General features: G+C 36.3%; 1 protein-coding gene across 1 annotated transcript in view; it reads right to left on the bottom strand.

Moving 5' to 3' along the window:
* Window positions 1-17,984, bottom strand: part of FAM117B (family with sequence similarity 117 member B) — a 160,468-nt gene that overhangs the window by 34,420 nt on the left and 108,064 nt on the right. Inside the window, exons 3-4 of the mRNA XM_077154745.1 lie at window positions 14,452-14,544; window positions 13,485-13,598 (exon numbers count right to left, since the gene is read on the bottom strand). Of these exons, the coding sequence (XP_077010860.1) occupies window positions 13,485-13,598; window positions 14,452-14,544 (207 nt within the window). The remainder of the gene's footprint in view (window positions 1-13,484; window positions 13,599-14,451; window positions 14,545-17,984) is intronic.

The raw sequence follows: 17,984 nt of genomic DNA, 5'->3' as shown, positions 1-17,984 counted from the left end.
TAAGGAGGACTCAGAGGAGGCAGGCCCCATTCCTGCTTCGGCTGGTGAGCCTCTCCTGCGGAGTTCATCCAGACCCTCCATCGGAGTCGTCAGCTTCACAACCTGCCCTGTGGATTTGGACTCTGCGTTCCTGCGGTCACATGAGACACTTTTATAAATTTTATGTTTGCAAGTGTCCCCTGTTGATTCTGTTTTTCTACAGAACCCTAACTAATACACATTCCCATAAGTTCTGTGATTTTTTTCAAACTTTCAACTTCTTCTTTATGTTCATTCAATGTCTTCTTTATATCCTCCCTGAACTTACTGATTTGATTTTTTAAAATAATTTATTGTAAAAAACATAGAAACATTCTTGAAAAGGTTACAATCAATGGCTCACAATATCATCACATAGTTGTGTATTCATCCATGATCACCATGATCATTTTTTTTAACATTTGCATCTCTCCAGCAAAATAAATAAAAAAGAAAAACTCAAACATGCCATACCCCTTACCCATCCCTCTCACTGACCACTAGTATTTCAATCTATTCAATTTATTTTAGCCTTTGTTCCCCTTATTATTTATTTGTTCATTTTTTTATCCATATTTTTTACTCATCTGTCCATTCCACAGACAAAAGTAGCCTAAGAAACAAGGTTTTCACAATCAAATGGTCACACTGCAAAAGCTGTATCATTATACAATCATCTTCAAGAAACATGGCTACTGGAACACAGCTCTACAGTTTCAGGCACTTTGCTCTAGCCACTCTAACACACCATAAACTAAAAAGGGGATATCTATATAATGCACAAGAATAACCTCCAGGATAACCTCTCAACTTTGTTTGAAAACTCAGCCACTGACACTTTATTTTGCTTCATTTCTCCTTTCCTCTTTTTGGTCGAGAAGGTTTTCTCAATCCCCTGATGCTGAATCCCAGCTCATCCTAGGATTTCCATTCCACGTTGCCATGAAAGTTTACACCCTTAGGAGTCATGAACCACATGGGGGGGGGAGGGCAATGAGTTCACTTGCTGTGTCAGCTTAGAGAGAGAGAGGCCACATCTGAGCAATAAAAGAAGTTCTCTGAGGGTGACTCTTAGGCATAATTTTAAGTAGGCTTAGCCTATACTTTACAGGGATATGTTTCATAGGGGCAAAACTCAAGACTGAGGGCTTGGCCTATTGATTTGGTTGTCCCCACTGCTTGTGAGAATATCAAGAATTCTCCAAATGGGGAAGTTGAATTTTCCCCCCTTTCTCCCCATTCCTCCAAGGGAACTTTGCAAATACTTCTTTATTCACTGTTCAAATCACTCTGGGATTTATTGGGGTATCACATAACCTGGGCAAAGCAACAAAATCTCATGTCCTTTTCAAGGTTCCATGTACTTATAACAATTAAACTGTACATATAAGTTAAATTAGGAAATGCACTAGTCAAAATATAAATTTCTCCTCAAAATTAAACACTTTTGTGCATCGAAGAACTTCATCAAGAAAGTAGAAAGACAGCCTACACAATGGGAGACAATATTTGGAAATGACATATCAGATAAAGGTCTAGTATCCAGAATTTATAAAGAGATTGTTCAACTCAACAACAACAAAAAGACAGCCAACCCAATTACAAAATGGGAAAAAGACTTGAACAGACACCTCTCAGAAGAGGAAATACAAATGGCCAAAAGGCACATGAAGAGATGCTCAATGTCCCTAGCCATTAGAGAAATGCAAATCAAAACCACAATGAGATATCATCTCACACCCACCAGAATGGCCATTATCAACAAAACAGAAAATGACAAGTGCTGGAGAGGATGCGGAGAAAGAGGCACACTTATCCACTGTTGGTGGGAATGTCAAATGGTGCAACCACTGTGGAAGGCAGTTTGGCGGTTCCTCAAAAAGCTGAATATAGAATTGCCATACGACCCAGCAATACCATTGCTAGGTATCTACTCATAGGACTTAAGGGCAAAGACACAAACGGACATTTGCACACCAATGTTTATAGCAGCATTATTTACAATTGCAAAGAGATGGAAACAGCCAAAATGTCCATCAACAGATGAGTGGCTAAACAAACTGTGGTATATACATACAATGGAATATTATGCAGCTTTAAGACAGGATAAACTTATGAAGCATGTAATAACATGGATGGACCTAGAGAACATTATGCTGAGTGAGTCTAGCCAAAAACTAAAGGACAAATACTGTATGGTCCCACTGATGTGAACCGACATTCGAGAATAAACTTGGAATATGTCATTGGTAACAGAGTCCAGCAGGAGTTAGAAACAGGGTAAGATAATGGGCAATTGGAGTTGAAGGGATACAGACTGTGTAACAGGACCAGATACAAAAACTCAAAAATGGACAGCACAATAATACCTAATTGTAAAGTTATCATATTAAAACACTGAATGAGAAGCTGCATCTGAGCTATAGGTTTTTTGTTTGCTTGTTTGTTTGTTTTGTTTTTGTCTGTCTGGTTGTTTGTCTTTTTTTTTTTTTTTTACTATTATTATTACTTTTAGTTTTTTTCTCTATATTAACATTCTATATCTTTTTCTATTGTGTTGCTAGTTCTTCTAAACCGATGCAAATGTACTAAGAAACGATGATCATGCATCTATGTGATGATGTTAAGAATTACTGATTGCATATGTAGAATGGTATGATTTCTAAATGATGGGTTAATTTCTTTTTTTCCGTTAATTAATAAAAATTAAAAAATAAAAAATTAAAAAATTAAAAAATATATATATATATATATAAATTTTGTACCAAATAAACATTTCTTGCTTTAGTCTCACACAGAAATTGAAGTTTTAAAACATGAATGACCATCTATTTTCAACACCCTGCAATACTGGCATTCCTTTGTACTTCCTCATGCAAAAACATTTTTTAATTTGTACATTTAGTCACTATCATTGTACACTCTAGGCATTCCTATATTATACCATCTCAGTCTTTATCATCTATCTTTACTTCTGGTTTCATATGTGTCCCCAGTTCTTCTTCCTCTATCTTTCTCACATTCAGCTGCATTCCATTTACTCACGTTATTGTGCTACAATCAGGTGGTACCTACACTTTCCATTTCCAAATTTGTACAATCAGTCCTGTTGCACAATCTGTATTCCCTCAGCACCAACTGCCCAATCGCTATCCTATTTCTATCTCCTAATAACCTGTGTTCTTAACTTCAATTCTCCAATTTCAGAACTATCAGTGAGACCATACAGTATTTGTCCTTTTGTTTCTGGCTAATTTCAGTCAGCATAATGTCTTCAGGGTTCATCCCCACTGTTACATAATTCCTGACTTTATTCCATCTCATAGCTGCATAATATTCTATCGTATGTATACACCAAAGCGTGTTCAGCCACTTGTCCATTGATGGACACAATAATGTAAGTACACTGAATGAAACTGAATGTGATTTGATTCTTGATGAGATTTTCCATGTGTGTTCAAACATCCTGAATTAGTTCTTTCAACTCCTGTATCTCATTTGAACTGTTGGTTTATTCCTTTGACCAGGTCATATCTTTGATTTTTCTAGTATAACATGTTTTTTTTTTTTTTTTTTTGCTGGCATCTAGGCATTTGACTTCTTAATTAGTTTATGCTGGAAGTCCTTTTCATTCTTTACTTAGGGTTTTCCTGTTGGGTGGCTCTATCTGCTCTTTGGTATTCTGTTCAACTTATTCCACACCTCTATCATAAATTCTGCCTAACTGATTGAAATTTTTCAGCTCTTGTTTTTCATTTCTTTCCCTGTCTCTTCAAATATGATCAATCCCAGTCAGATTTTCCCAGACCAGACAGGCACATGTTTCAGGCTGAGAGAGTAATCAGTATCAAGTTTTCCTGAAGGTGAGACCCAGCAGGTTGTCAGACTTTCCTGTGAGGCCTCTAGACTCTATGTCTTTCCTATCCTGCCCAGCATGTGACACCTGTCTTCCTGAAGCTTCCTTCCAGGTTAAATGCCAAGAATTTCAATGTGTTTTATAAAATTTAATCTCATTTAATTCCCAGGATAACACAATATATAGGTGACAGTGCCATGCAGAGAACTTGAAGAACTTCATAAAACTTGCAAATGGTAGGGAACAGATTTTTAGCTGGAGGGTCTGATTTCAGAGTTCTTATGCTAAACCTCACCACTGCTACATGATCTTCCAACCATATTTTTTGGTTCTTTTACCATCTAATCTAATTTACTATTTAAAACATTTTTATTCTATTTTATGTGGCTAGATATTTTTAATAAAAGCTTTACTGAAATATAATTCATAATATTAAAAAGGCCCATTTAAAGTGTACACCTTGTTTTTTTTTCAATAATTTTAAACAGTTATGCTACCACCATGACACAATTACACCAGAAAGAAATCCCCTTTAACCATTAGCAGTCACTCTCCATTTCTCCCTGACCCACCCAGCACCAAGCAACCAACAATCTACTTTGTGTCACTATGGATTTACCTTTTCTGGACATTTCATATTACGGAATCATATAATTTGTGGACTTCTGTGAATGGCTTCTTTCACTTACCATAATGTTTGCAAGGTTCACTCATTTGGATTAGTCCTTCCTTCCTTTTTATGACAGAATAATAGTCCATTGTACTATACTTTATTTATCCATAACTTAGTTAATGGACTTTGAGGTTGTTTCCATTTTGGAGTATTATGAATACGACTGCTATAAACATTCCAGTACAGATTTCTAGGTGGATAAGTTTTCAATTTTCTTGGGTACATACCTTGGGGAGAAACTGCTGGGTCATATGGCAAGTCAATGATAAATCTTTTCAGGAACTGCCACATTGTCTTCCAAAGTGGCTTTACCATTTACATTTCCAACTGTGTATGAGGGTTCTAATTTCTCTGCATCCTAGCCAACACTTATTATCAGCAGGTTTTTTTAACTACAGTCATCCTGGTGGGGTTCTGATTTGCATTTCCCTATTCACTAATAGTGTTGAGCCCTTTTATATATTTCTTCTTTGGAGAACTGTCTATTCAGAGCCTTTGCCCATTTTTCATTGCAATTTTTATTCCTTTTATTATTGAGTTGCAAGGGTTCGTTACATATAGTCTAGATACAAGTCCCCTATTAGATAAATCATCTGCAAATATTTTTTTCCACTCTGTGGGTTGTCTTTGCACTTTGTGTTTTTTGCATCACAAAATTTTCCACTTTTGGTGAAATCTAATCTATCTACTTTTTCTTATATTTCTTCTGCTTTTGGTGGCTGTCATATCTAAGAAATCACTGCCTAATCCCTGGTCATGAGGATTTCTTCTAAGAATTTTACATTTAGGTCTTTGATCCACTATGAATTACTTTTGCATATAGTGTGAGACAGGTTTTTCGTTTTTTTTTTTTAACTTTTTATTATAGTAACATATATACACACACACATACACACATATAACTCAAAATTTCCCATTTTAACCACTCTCAAGTATACGTTTCAGTAGCACTTACTACATCCAACATCTATTATCCCAACTTTTTCATCACTTCAAACAGAAACTCTATACCAATTAAGCAATAATTGCCCCCTCCTCCATTACCTATAATATATATATATTTTTAAAATAATGTTTAAAGATATGATGGTTAGCCTTATGTCGCACTTGGTTAAGATATAGTACTCAGTTATTCAATCAAACACCAATCTAGGTGTTGCAGTGAAGGTATTTTGTGGCTGTACTTAACATCTACAATGAATTCACTTAAGTAAAGGAGATCATCCTAATGTGAGTGGGCTTTACACAATCAGTTGAAAGGCCTTAAGGGCAAAACTGATGTTTTCCTAAGGAAGAAGAAATTTTCCCTCAAGACTGCAACATTAGTTTCTATTTCCAGCCTGCTGGCCTACCATACAAATTTCAAACCAGGTAGCCCTCACACAATCATGTAAGCCAATTTCTTGAAATAAATTTCTTAACATACACATACACATAATTACATATGTGTGTGTGTGTGTTTCTCTGGAGAGCCCTAGCTGATATGGATTTTGGTAGAGAATGCTTCTAGAGGAACAGAAACTTAAGGATGAGTTTTGTCGATTGGTTATTAGGCTTCTGGATTTGGTCCTCCAATCTGATTAGATACTTGGGGCACTATTTTGATTATTTTCAGTAGTAAAGCATGCAGTAATAGCCCACAGTACGATATGGCAATGGATATATACAAAATATCACCACAAAATATTCCTTATCAAATAATTTAAAAAGCCAAGATTCTGGGTAACCATGAATCTGATACCTTAGAACATTTGAATCAAGCTAACAAACATAATGAGATTGGATAACTGCTCCTACTTGTGCTGAAGAAAGTGGTAAAAGGTGGTGAAAGAAAAGGATGAATTCAGAGTTTCAACTTCACAGCTCAAGGGCCACATAAATGACCTAAAAGCTTCTACTTCTGCCCTGAAAGAAATTCTTATCTCCTTTATCTGAATACTTGAGATTTCTAAAAACCAAATCCAGAGTCTCATCTTACAAGTGGATGAATTACAATGCAAACTGAATTTCCAACCTTACAAGGTATCGTCTCTTAAAGTGAGGGTGCACTGACTGGAAAGCAATAGGGATCCCAAAAATTGGAAGGGGGACAAATGGACAGATCTTGAACTTCTAAATTTTGCTGTCTTTGCCAGTAGTAGCCCCTTTATCCTTGTCTAAGAAGGTTCACCCTGTTTTGCCTGATGAACCTGTAATGATCTCTGTCCTTAAGTAACTGCCTTATGTGACACTGCTGATTCTCCTCAGGACCTAACCCCACATTCCCTCTTTGCTTCTAGACCTATAATTACACTCAAGTCCCAAAAGGCCCAGAAGGTAAGGTACAATGTGTGATTCACAAGACATACTACACACCAAAATCTACATGATTGTTCCAATTTATATGGACATAAATCCAGGAACTATGGATGGAAATGCATATTAAGGATGTGGGATAGTGATAGAAGGAACATAAACTTGGATCAAGCTGAATTTATTGTTATGGGCCCACTGAACAGAGATTCTGGCTTCAATGTTGTACCCTGAGGGATCAGAAAGGACTCTTACTAGTTAGTTTATTTGGTTGATGGAAATATGAATCAAAAGATGACCAACACTAAATGAAGGTGAAATGTCAGAACTGCCTTGGTATACTGTAAAGTATCCAAAGTTCAAAGGAGATTGAAATATTAAAGTTACGTCAGACCTGTTCATGTTCACATACCCTGTGTCTAGAAAACACACTTTCACCATGACCATGAGAAATAAATTCTTGAAGGAAGCCCCATACATCCTTGAAGAACTCTGTGGTTGATCTTCTCTAAGGGTCAGAAATTACAGTAGGACTGCTGCTACTTAGTTAACATTCTTAAATGTGATGGGGATAATTGGGTCCTGGACTGGCAGGAGCCAAGTGGTGGCACTTAATTGTCAAAGACAAGGGAGACATGGTTACTGTAACAGAAAAAAAAAAAAAAGCGGTAATAAGAATAATCTATCCTATGGCATTGGCTATTTGATCATACCATAACCTAGAAGACAAACAGATGGGCAGTCTACTAAATTCATACTTGATCTGTATAAGCAAAAAATGTCTAGTTTGAGTGAGTAGCAATCTAACTTGAATCACCAAAACAGAGATATGGCCCCTTGATCAATTCTCAGACTTAAGCCAGTTTATAGACCCACAACTCATTAAAGGAAGGGGAAGCTAGTGTCCTGGAGGAAGGACTCTACTATACTGCCAAAAATTTACACCATTAATCTTTCTCTCAGTCTTCCTCAAAGGGACCTACTACAGCCTTTTATCAGGGTGACTGCGCACTGGGGAAAAGGAAATAATGAGACTTTTCAGGAATTTCTGGGCTCTGACTCTGAACTAACACTAATTCCAAGAGATCTGAAAAATCAGCGTAGGGGCTTATGGAGGTTAAGTGATCAATGGAGTCTCACCCATGTCCATCTCACAGTGCTTCTAGTGAGTCCCTAAAGTTATTCTATGGTTATCTTCCCAATTCCTGAATGCATAATTGGAATAGACATATTCAGTACTGGCAGAATCCCCAATAGATAACTACTTTCCTTTTGAGAAACAACTTCTTGTTTGATACCGGGCCTCAGTAGACTGAATGTTTAGCCATGGATTACCAGATTACTGTGCAACTTGAGCTGCCCATCATGAACTGGGTATACTTTGACCCACCAAGCCATAAAACTGGGTAAGCACAGAATTTCATCATCAAATGGAAGTGGTATAAGTGACATTGGGCTTGAGCAGGACTTGAAGGCAAGTGTAAAAGTTATATAAGGAAGTGGTGCAAATGCTCATGGCACCCACTCTTAATATATCACCATCTCTTTCCCAGCTCACATCTATGGCCTCTTAATGAGTTCCCTATGAGGAAAAGATAACCTGGGTCTGACTTACTGATCATTCTGTACAATGTGCAGGAACTACTCAAAAGTTGATAGCTGCAAGACTAGAGCCCCTTTGTGGAACACTTTTAAAGGACAACGATGAAGGGAAATCCTCTCAGTGACCTCTGAGCAGGATACCAGGTTGTTCATATTTTGCTTAGATGGAGAAATGGCCAGAGGTATGTGTCTACTGATTCAAGGGCTGTAACCAATGGTTTGGTTAGATGGTCAGGGATTTGAAAGGTACATGACTGAAAAATTGGTTTACAATGGGGTCTGGGGAAAAGGTATGTGGGTAAACCTCTCTGAATGGGCAAAAATCAGGAATATATTTATGTCCCATATGAATGCTCACCAGAGGGTGACCTCAGTTAGAGGAGAATTTTAATAAGTGGACAGGGTGACCCATTCTATGGATACCAGTCAGCCTCTTTTCCCAGCCACTCATGTCATTGCCCAAAGGGATCATGAACAAAGTGATGACAGAAATGGTAGTTACGCATGGACTCAGCTATATGGATTTGAATTCACCAAAACTGACCTAGCTACAGCCACCACTGAGTGTCTAATCTGCCAGCAACAAAGACTAAAACTGAGTTCCCATTATGGCACCTTTACCTGGGTGATCAGTCAGCTACCTGGTGGCAAATGATTATATCAGATGGCTTCTATCATGGAAACAGCAGCACTTTGTTCCTACTGAAACAGATATTACTCTGGATAAGGATTTGCCTTCCCTGCAGTCAATGCTTCTGCCAAAACTACTATCCATAGACTTACAGAATGCCTTATAATCAGGGAAATCCCAGATACTGTGTCAAACACTAGGGGCCCTCAAATCAATAGACCAAGCCCTTGATCTTGAAGCTTGTTCTTGTGAAGTTTATGTGTATAGCAAAGAAGCGTAGCCTACCTATAGGTAGGCCTAAGAGTCACCTCCGGAGGATCTCTTTTTTTGTTCTTCACATGTGGCCTCTCTCTCTCTCTCTCTAAACCCAACTCTGCAAGTGAAACCACTGCCGTTCCCACACGGTACATGGCATCCAGGGATGAAAGTCTCCCCGGAAGCATGGGAGATGACTCCTAGGGATGAGCCTGGCCCTGGCACCATGGGATCAACAATGCCATCCCGACCAAAAGGGGGGAAAGAAGTGTAACAAATAAGGTATCAATCACTGAGAGAGTTCAAACAGAATCAAGAGGCTACTCTGGAGGTCACCCTTATGCAAGTTTCCATTAGACATTGCTAACTATCATAGCTTACCAAACCCCAACCAAAACCATTCCTGCCAATCCTAAAGAATACCTAGGGCATTATATATGATTCTACAAAGGTTTCATGCACTAGGGTAACTTTCCAGAAATTCAGAACCTCCAGATAAGTCCCCAGACCAGATAAGTCCTGAAATACAGAGTGGTCAGCCTTTCCAGAACATCAACTAGTTCAATTTCTCTATCCCATTATCAATAGCCCCTTCCAACATGAAAAAGTTAAAATGGGCATAGCCCAAACAGCCCTAAAGAGTGGGAGAAAGATCAAAAGTGATGGTGGAGTTATACAGAGAAGGTAGGATTTAGCAAATGAGTATGAGTGCCGAATCATTATACTGAAATTTCTTTTGTTCTCTAGTGTCTTGGAGTAGCTAGAAGAAGAAAAAAAAAATGAAAAATCACAGCATTGGAACCCATACCAAATTGTAAAATCTATTCTATAACTACTTGTTAAAATATTCTCAGAAATTTATTGCTTTTTTTGTATATATTATATATCACAATAAAAAAAACATTAAAAAAAGATATATAATACTCAAGAAAAAAAATACCTTATAATCATTATGGTATTCCACATAGTATTGCTTCTGATTAAGGAACTCAACTTCAGAATACATGCACATCAATCCTTGCATTTAAAAAATTTACCTGACGCCCCTAGGCAAAGTTGAAGCGTCTTAACAATGGTGACATGCAGATCTTCAGATTTGGCTATTATTTACCTCTTCAACCTAATCTCTTACTACTACTTCTACCTTGGGCTATAATGGCTTCCAACTTTAGTTCTTTGTCTCTATTTTCTTTTCCACCTAGAAGACTGGCTAACTCCTACCTATCTTTCAGGAATATGTTCACATACCACTCTCTCTGATAAGCCTTTCAAGATGTTCCCATTCCCAGACCGAGCATAATTACCCCTTCTATAGCACTCAGAACTTTCCCTATCAATTCACTCATTATACTGTGTACCAGTTTGAAAGGATTATGTCCTCCAGCAAAAACATGTTTTAATCCTGATCCATTTTGTAGAGGCAGCTTTTTCTTTTAATTCCTACTCAGCGCTGTAGGTTGGAGACTTGATTAGATTATCTCCATGGAGATATGGCATGCACATTTGTGGGTATTAACCCTTGCTTAGGAGAGGTGACTCCACCCATTCCAGGAGGGTTTTGTTTAGTTTACTGGAATCCTTTCAAAGAGGAAACATTTTGGAAAACTGCTTCAGAGCCACAAGAACCACAACAGCCCATGCAGCCAAAGACCCTTGGAGATGAAGAAGGAATACACCTCCAGGGGAGCTACATGAAACAAGAAGCCTGGAGAGAAAGCTAGCAGGCATCACCATGTTCACCATGTGCCTTTCCAGTTGAGAGAGAAACCCTGAACTTCATCAGTCTTTCTTGAGTCAAGGTAATTGGTGTCTTAATTTGGACATTTTTATATAAACTTGCTTTAATTAGGGCATTTTCATGGCCTTAGAACTGTAAATGTGCAACTTAATAAATTCCCCCTTTTAAAATTCGTTCTGTTTCTGGTAAATCACATTCCAACAGCTAGCAAACTAGAACACACTGTATCATAATTAACTATTTATTATATCTAGCTTATATAAGAGTTGGTGAGGGCAAGCCCCAATATTTCATCTACCACTGTATCCCGTAATGAATACTACAATAACAGGCATGTGATAAATAAAAAACACTATGTGGATAAGCAAACGGCCTCAAAAGTACACAGAAGTGGTACTTTTCTCCACTAGAGAAAGACTCCAGTAAAACAAACCCACACACTCATGACATAATAGATAAATTTCCATGTTCACAGTCTGATCATTTCAATTGGTCAAATACCACTGTAATAGTATCATGATGACACATGTGCCTCATCTGTGACTTGATATTAATAGTCAGTAAGTCAAGTACTCAAGATTTCTGGCATGCCAAGTGTACAAAACTCAAGCAACATGAACTTATTTTTCAAGCTGCTATATTTACTACTCCTTACCTTCCCTCCAAAGGGATTTTCTAGAACTAAATCAACATGGATTTCATGCAAGCTCTAATAATCTTTATTAAGCAAACTCACCTTTAAAGGCGAAAAAAGGAAAATTTAACTATTTTCCCATTGCTAAGTTTCACACAACTAAAATAATCACTTCACAAACTTATAAACTCCTAAATTTTATAACTTAATTCCATAAAATTCAATCTTAACCACTATCCTACTTGGAGTGAAAATACACATTGTGGGGGGCAGGCATGACAAGGAGCTCAGTGGTAGAATTTTCACCTGCCATGAAGGAGACCTGGATTCAATTCCTAGCCTATGCACTTTGCTACCTCCTTGGCGGGAAAAAAAAATTCAATAAATGGTGCTTCAATAATAGGATAGTCACATGGAAAAAGAATGAAATGTGGCCCCCACCATAAAGCATACAAAAAAAAAAATACACACTGGGAGAAAAAAAGAGAAATCTAAATATATATATAGTATTCTATATAATACATACTATAGTAGATATATTATTTATGAATGAATAGGAGGAGGTGGACGGTTGACAAATTCACCTGTAAAAACCATGTGGGTTTGCAGTCTTTTGAGGGAGAAAAGTTTTAGTTTTTAATAAATTTCCCATTTTGACAGTTATAAGTCTATTCATATTTTCCTTCATTTCTTATTTTTCAATTTTACATTTCCTATTTTCCCAGAAACAAACCTGTTTAGGTTTTTAGATGTATTAGCATATGTTCACATATTTATTAAAATATTTTGTACATGGAAAAAAGCTACTGAAAACTACAAACTAAAAACTTATGAAAAAAAGGTTTACTCATGTATCAATCATTTAGAATAAAATCAGTTTGGAAAAAATATATACATATATACACCCACACTTTCTCTTTTAAAAAAAGCCTCATATATACATACCAATCATGAGAAGCTAACACCCTATAAAATGGGTTGGCAAACTTTTTCTAAACCAAATAGTGAATAATTTTGGCTTTGCAGGCTAGCCAGTCTCTGTGACAGCTACTCAAACAGGTGGAAAGCCACACCAAGCCTGCAGGAGGCAGTCTATCAACTCCAGTCCTATGAGATCATCAAAGTCACAGCACTACACTTTCTAGTTCCCTCTACTTCCAGGACCTATTGTCTTACTGTCAAGATAAGACATAAAATTGAATTGCGGCTTCCCCCCATTTCCAGAGCTTCACTCAAAGGATTTAAAAGATTCAAGGATGTAAAAAGACCTTGCTCTCTCTTTGTCAAAAGACCCCAGCCAATTTCAATTCAGTTAAAGAGAAATGCTCCCAGAACAAGCCATCATGAGCAGTCGGCTTCATTAAGGAACCAAAGCAGCTAAACAGCTGAAGGTAGCTTCTCTACCAAGAAGGAAATCCTAATAACACAGGAATTACATTATCCTCAGATGAGGAAATTGCTCAGAGTCTGATTCTGTAATCAATAATTGTATCTCTACTATTTTTTTCTCTATATTATTCTACCTCCAATATATCAGACTAGTAAAGAAAAAAATACAATCAAAATATGTAATTAGCTACATCTCTTAAAAGTCATATCTCATATCACAAAAGAAAACAGCATGTTTGCAATGTAATATTTTATTTTTATATGACGTTTGTGATTCAGTATTTAACCAGTTTCAAGTATATTTTTGGACATTTTTGTCTTAAACAAATATCTATGAAATAACACATCACCACGCCATTACTCTTTGTCTGGATTTTATGGTATCAATGCTCTTACCTGACACTGGTTAATAGCTGCATGGTTGCCATGGAATGGAGACTGCCTTTCTTTATCTCGATGATGTCGACTGCTGTGTTTACTTCTCTGCAACTGCTGACGTAATTTTGCAATCTGAAAAGGGGAAAAATAACAGGTATACCACAGTACTTTCTGATATAAATAAAAACATATCCTCACTTAATAAAAATCAGTAAAATTCAGCCTTAATAATCCTTCAATTTTTTAAACATGCAAAAAATTTAATGTAAAAAAATTATATATATGAAAGAAAAACAGAATTTTGTTTCAACATTGTTCTGAGCCTTCCCAAACATTAAAGAAATTAAGTCTTCCACATTTAGAATAAATTATGTTACAGCTTTCACAAAGAATTCAAAATGATGATATTCTCTCATTGCACTTACGATGAATCTACTTTTATTTAGATTTTTAAATCAAATACATAACCTTCAAAAGTTTCAAAAAATTAAATTCAAGTCATGATATGCATTTACAGATACAACCTATAACTAACAATTTCTATTTCACTGAATGTTACTCCAAGACTAATTTTTTTGTTTTATTTCTATTACATGCAAAATGCAAATGTCATAATTATAGGCATGTAAAACAGTAAGCACTCAAAGCACAGAGCCATAATCAACCCTAAATATTTAGGGGGTTATAAATTTTAGAAACACTATCATATATATGGAAATAATAAATGTGAATTTGCTACATCACTATAGTTTTATACATCTGATGTTTATATCAACAGGTATGAACTCTCCTTAAAAAAAAAAAAGAGCAAGAAAAACACGTAAGTAATCAATGTCTATTCTTCTATACAAATCATTATCAAATTAACACAATAACTGCTTTTCCATTATTTCTCAAGTCAAAAAAAAATCAGAAATTACAAATCTTCATTGCCCACAACTTTAAGGAACTACCACACCCACTTTCTTGAAACCATTTTCCTGACCTCCTTAAGTTGATCAGTACTGCCCCAGGATGCTGAACGTTTGTGAGACCCTTTCTTTTTTTCAGCATATTCTTCAGCCCATGCACTCTCTGTCTATAACAGAAAAAAGAGGGGAGGAGTATTAGAAACTATTTAAAATAACACAAATTATCCATATTTCCTCCAGCATCAGATAATTAATTAGAATTAACATTTTAGCATAGTTCCTTCATTTTTACTACTAATAAAAAACTGGTAATTAGTATTTTTACATAACAGAAATCAAACTATAAATTTAGCATTTATTGAATATATGTGTAACAATGCATCCTTATTAATAGCTAATATTCTGTGTTCTCACTATATGCTAGGTCCTGTAATTTCATATGCACTACCTAATTTAATACTGTGCTGGTCTGAATCTGTGTACCCCAGAAAAGTCTCAAGTTCTTTAATCCTCATTTAATATTGCTGGATGGGATTTTTATTTATTATTTCCATGGAGATGTGACCCACTCAACTGTGGGAGGTATCCTTTGATTAGATGGTTTCCATGGACATGGAACGCCATTCAAGATGGGGTTGCTTCCTGGAGCCTTTTTAGAGAGAACCATTTTAGAAAAAGCTTTAGAGCCACTAGAACCAACAGAGCCCCTGCAGCCAGAAACCATTGGAGCAGAAGGAAAACAACCCCAGGGAATCCTTATGAAATGAGGAGAGAAAACTAGCAGACATTGCCATGTGCCCTCTCAGCTCAGAGGAAAACCCCAAACTTCATCAGCCCTTTCTTTGGAGTTAAGTTTCTTTCCTTTGATGTCTTAATTTGGACATTTTCAGGGCCTTAGAACAGCAATTTAATAAATTCCCTTTTTAAAAACCATTCCATTAATGGTATATTGCATTCTGGCAGCTTACAAACTAACACAAATACATACAAAAGTTCTACTAGTTTACACAGATAAGAAACTATAACAATAAGAGGTTAGATAAATTGCCTAAGGTCTCAAAGCTAAAACATGGCAATGCCAAGTTATAAACCAGACTCCAGAGTTCATAATCTTACCATACTATGTCTTATCTTGCTTTAAGTACGTTCAGAGAATAGTCTCAAAATATTAAGTTCTTAGTGGTTATTCCAAACCCAGAATTTAAAAATACTGTATCAGAAAAGAAAAGATAAATAGCTCTTGGCATATGAAAATGTTTCATCTTCACTCATAGTAAGAGAAATACAACTTAAAACTTCACAAAGACTGGAAGATTTGATAACATACATTCTCCTACATTGATGGTAAGAGTCAAAAAAAACCAAGGGAATTCAGCAATTGCTGTCAAAGTTACAAAAGCACATGGTTTGACATGACAACCCCTCTTCTAGTAACTTATTCTGCAGATGTGTATTAAAATAACATAATTATATTATTTCCCACTCATAGCACTGGGTTCTTTTCTTTTTTTTTGGTCTGCGAACAGAATGCAAAAATACACTTCTAAAGAAAAGAAAAATGCTTGAGAGACATTTTGTTTTCCCCCTTTTAATGTGCTGCTGGATTTGATTTGCAAGCATTTTGTTGAGGATTTCTGCATTTACATTCATCTCTATATTCTGTATCTATATTCATCTATATCCACTAAAGAGATTGGTTTGTAATTTTTTTTTCTTGTAATATATTTGTCTGGCTTTGGTATTAGGGTGATGATGGCTTCAGAGAATGAGTTAGGTTTCTTTTTATTTCCTTTTCTGGAACGATGCAAATGTTCTAAAAATGACCATGTTGATGAATACACAACTACAAGATAATAATGTGAGCCACCAATTGTATGCCACCTATGGACTGTAGGTATGTGAAAATTTTTCAATAAAAACTTTTTAAAAGTGAAAAAAACAATGTACTATTCATTGGGCTAGAGAAATTCAATCTAAAAATGTGAATAAACAAAAGGAACATCAGTCACAGCTGAGGTCAGAGAATAACTACAAGTCTTCAATATTACACGAGCCCATTTCTCGCATCTAGCTCCCAAAACACTGGGGCCAGTATCCAACAGATGATTTGAAGATGCTTATCTGAAGAAAATGCTATCATTTTGAGGGTTCTTCAATGAAAATGCCAGACATCACCTGATCACTGTAGCATAAGGAACATACCTTCCCATGAAGTGGGCAAAGGCTTGAATTTTTGAAGAGATAGTATTGAGCAATAGAATCATAGAACTCATTGGTACTCCTCAGAAGTAACTATAAAATAGCTAAGTAGTTTGGATTTTTCCAAAACAAACTGTCACATTAATGATAAAGTAGTTAAATCTCTCACAAAAACCAAAAGGACTTCAGTTAGTTCATGACACATTAATCTAATGATGAGTCTTTTCCCTTCCTTATCCCTCAACACCCAGCTGACAAGAAAACAAGGGGACAGTTAAAAGCAATGTACAGAAGTACAATCTAACTAGACGGAGTCAGAGCCCAAGAAGCTATAGCTGTGGCTTTGGAGTCCAGAAAACCTCGTGCACATACTGGAGGATGTATATCCTGCAAATCTGTTTGGAACTGAAGAACTGAACCTCGCTGGCTCATATTCCATAACTCACTCTTCATGTAGAAGGCAACTAGTTCACAGAACGCTACTAAAGAACATTGGGAGAGTGCAAGCAAGTCATGGCAGCCTAGGGCAAGGGTCTACCGGCTGTGGGAGATACAGTCCAGTGACTGAGACTACAAGGAAAGGTTGTTTCATAGGGAAAGGGGGACATTTGTAGCCATGCAAACAGGGGAATCCCTAGAGTCATGCATACATGCCCAAGATAAGATACACACACAGAAATAACCAGGGAAGAGCTAACGCTTTCTCCTAGAACTATTCTCCAAATTCACTGATGGCTAAGCCCTGAAGGAGAGCATTCACACAGGCCAATATGCAAAGACTAGAAGCATGTTTTTTTGGTTTCCTTTTTTTTTCATTTTTCATTTTTGGAAAAAGTTGGAACAGAATTAGGGTTGAGTCTTTTTGGAATTTTGGTAGAATTTCACCATGAACCCATCTGGTCCTGAGCTTTTATTTGTTGGGAGGTTTATGATGACTGATTCAATATCATTACTAGTAATTGGTCGGCTGAGATCTTCTATTTCTTATTGAGTCAATGTAGGTAGTTTCTTCATGCGAGAATTTGCCCATTTCATCTAGGTTATCTAATTTATTGGCATACAATTAGTCACAGTATTTTCTTATAGCTGTTTTTGTTTTTTACTTTAGCAGAGTCAGTGGTAACATTCCCCTTCTCATTTCTGATTATCATTATATGTATCATTTCTCTTTTTTTTTTGTCAGCCTTAGCTAAAGGTTTCTCAATTTTTTTTTTAACTTTTCAAAGAAGCAACTTTTTACTTTGTTGATCCTATTGTTTTGTTTTCTATTTCATTTATGTCTGCTCTAATCTATTTCTTTCTTTCTGCTCCCTCTGGGTTTAGTTTGTTTTTCTTCATCAAGTTCTTCCAGTTTTGAGGTTAGGTATCTGATGTGAAGTCTTTCTTTTTTAATGTAAACACTTAAGAG

This window comes from Tamandua tetradactyla, chromosome 3, assembly GCF_023851605.1.
Source record: "Tamandua tetradactyla isolate mTamTet1 chromosome 3, mTamTet1.pri, whole genome shotgun sequence".
Classification (NCBI taxonomy): Eukaryota; Metazoa; Chordata; class Mammalia; order Pilosa; family Myrmecophagidae; genus Tamandua; species Tamandua tetradactyla.
Note: the sequence above shows the minus strand (reverse complement) of the source record. Positions and strands in the feature narration are given on the sequence as shown.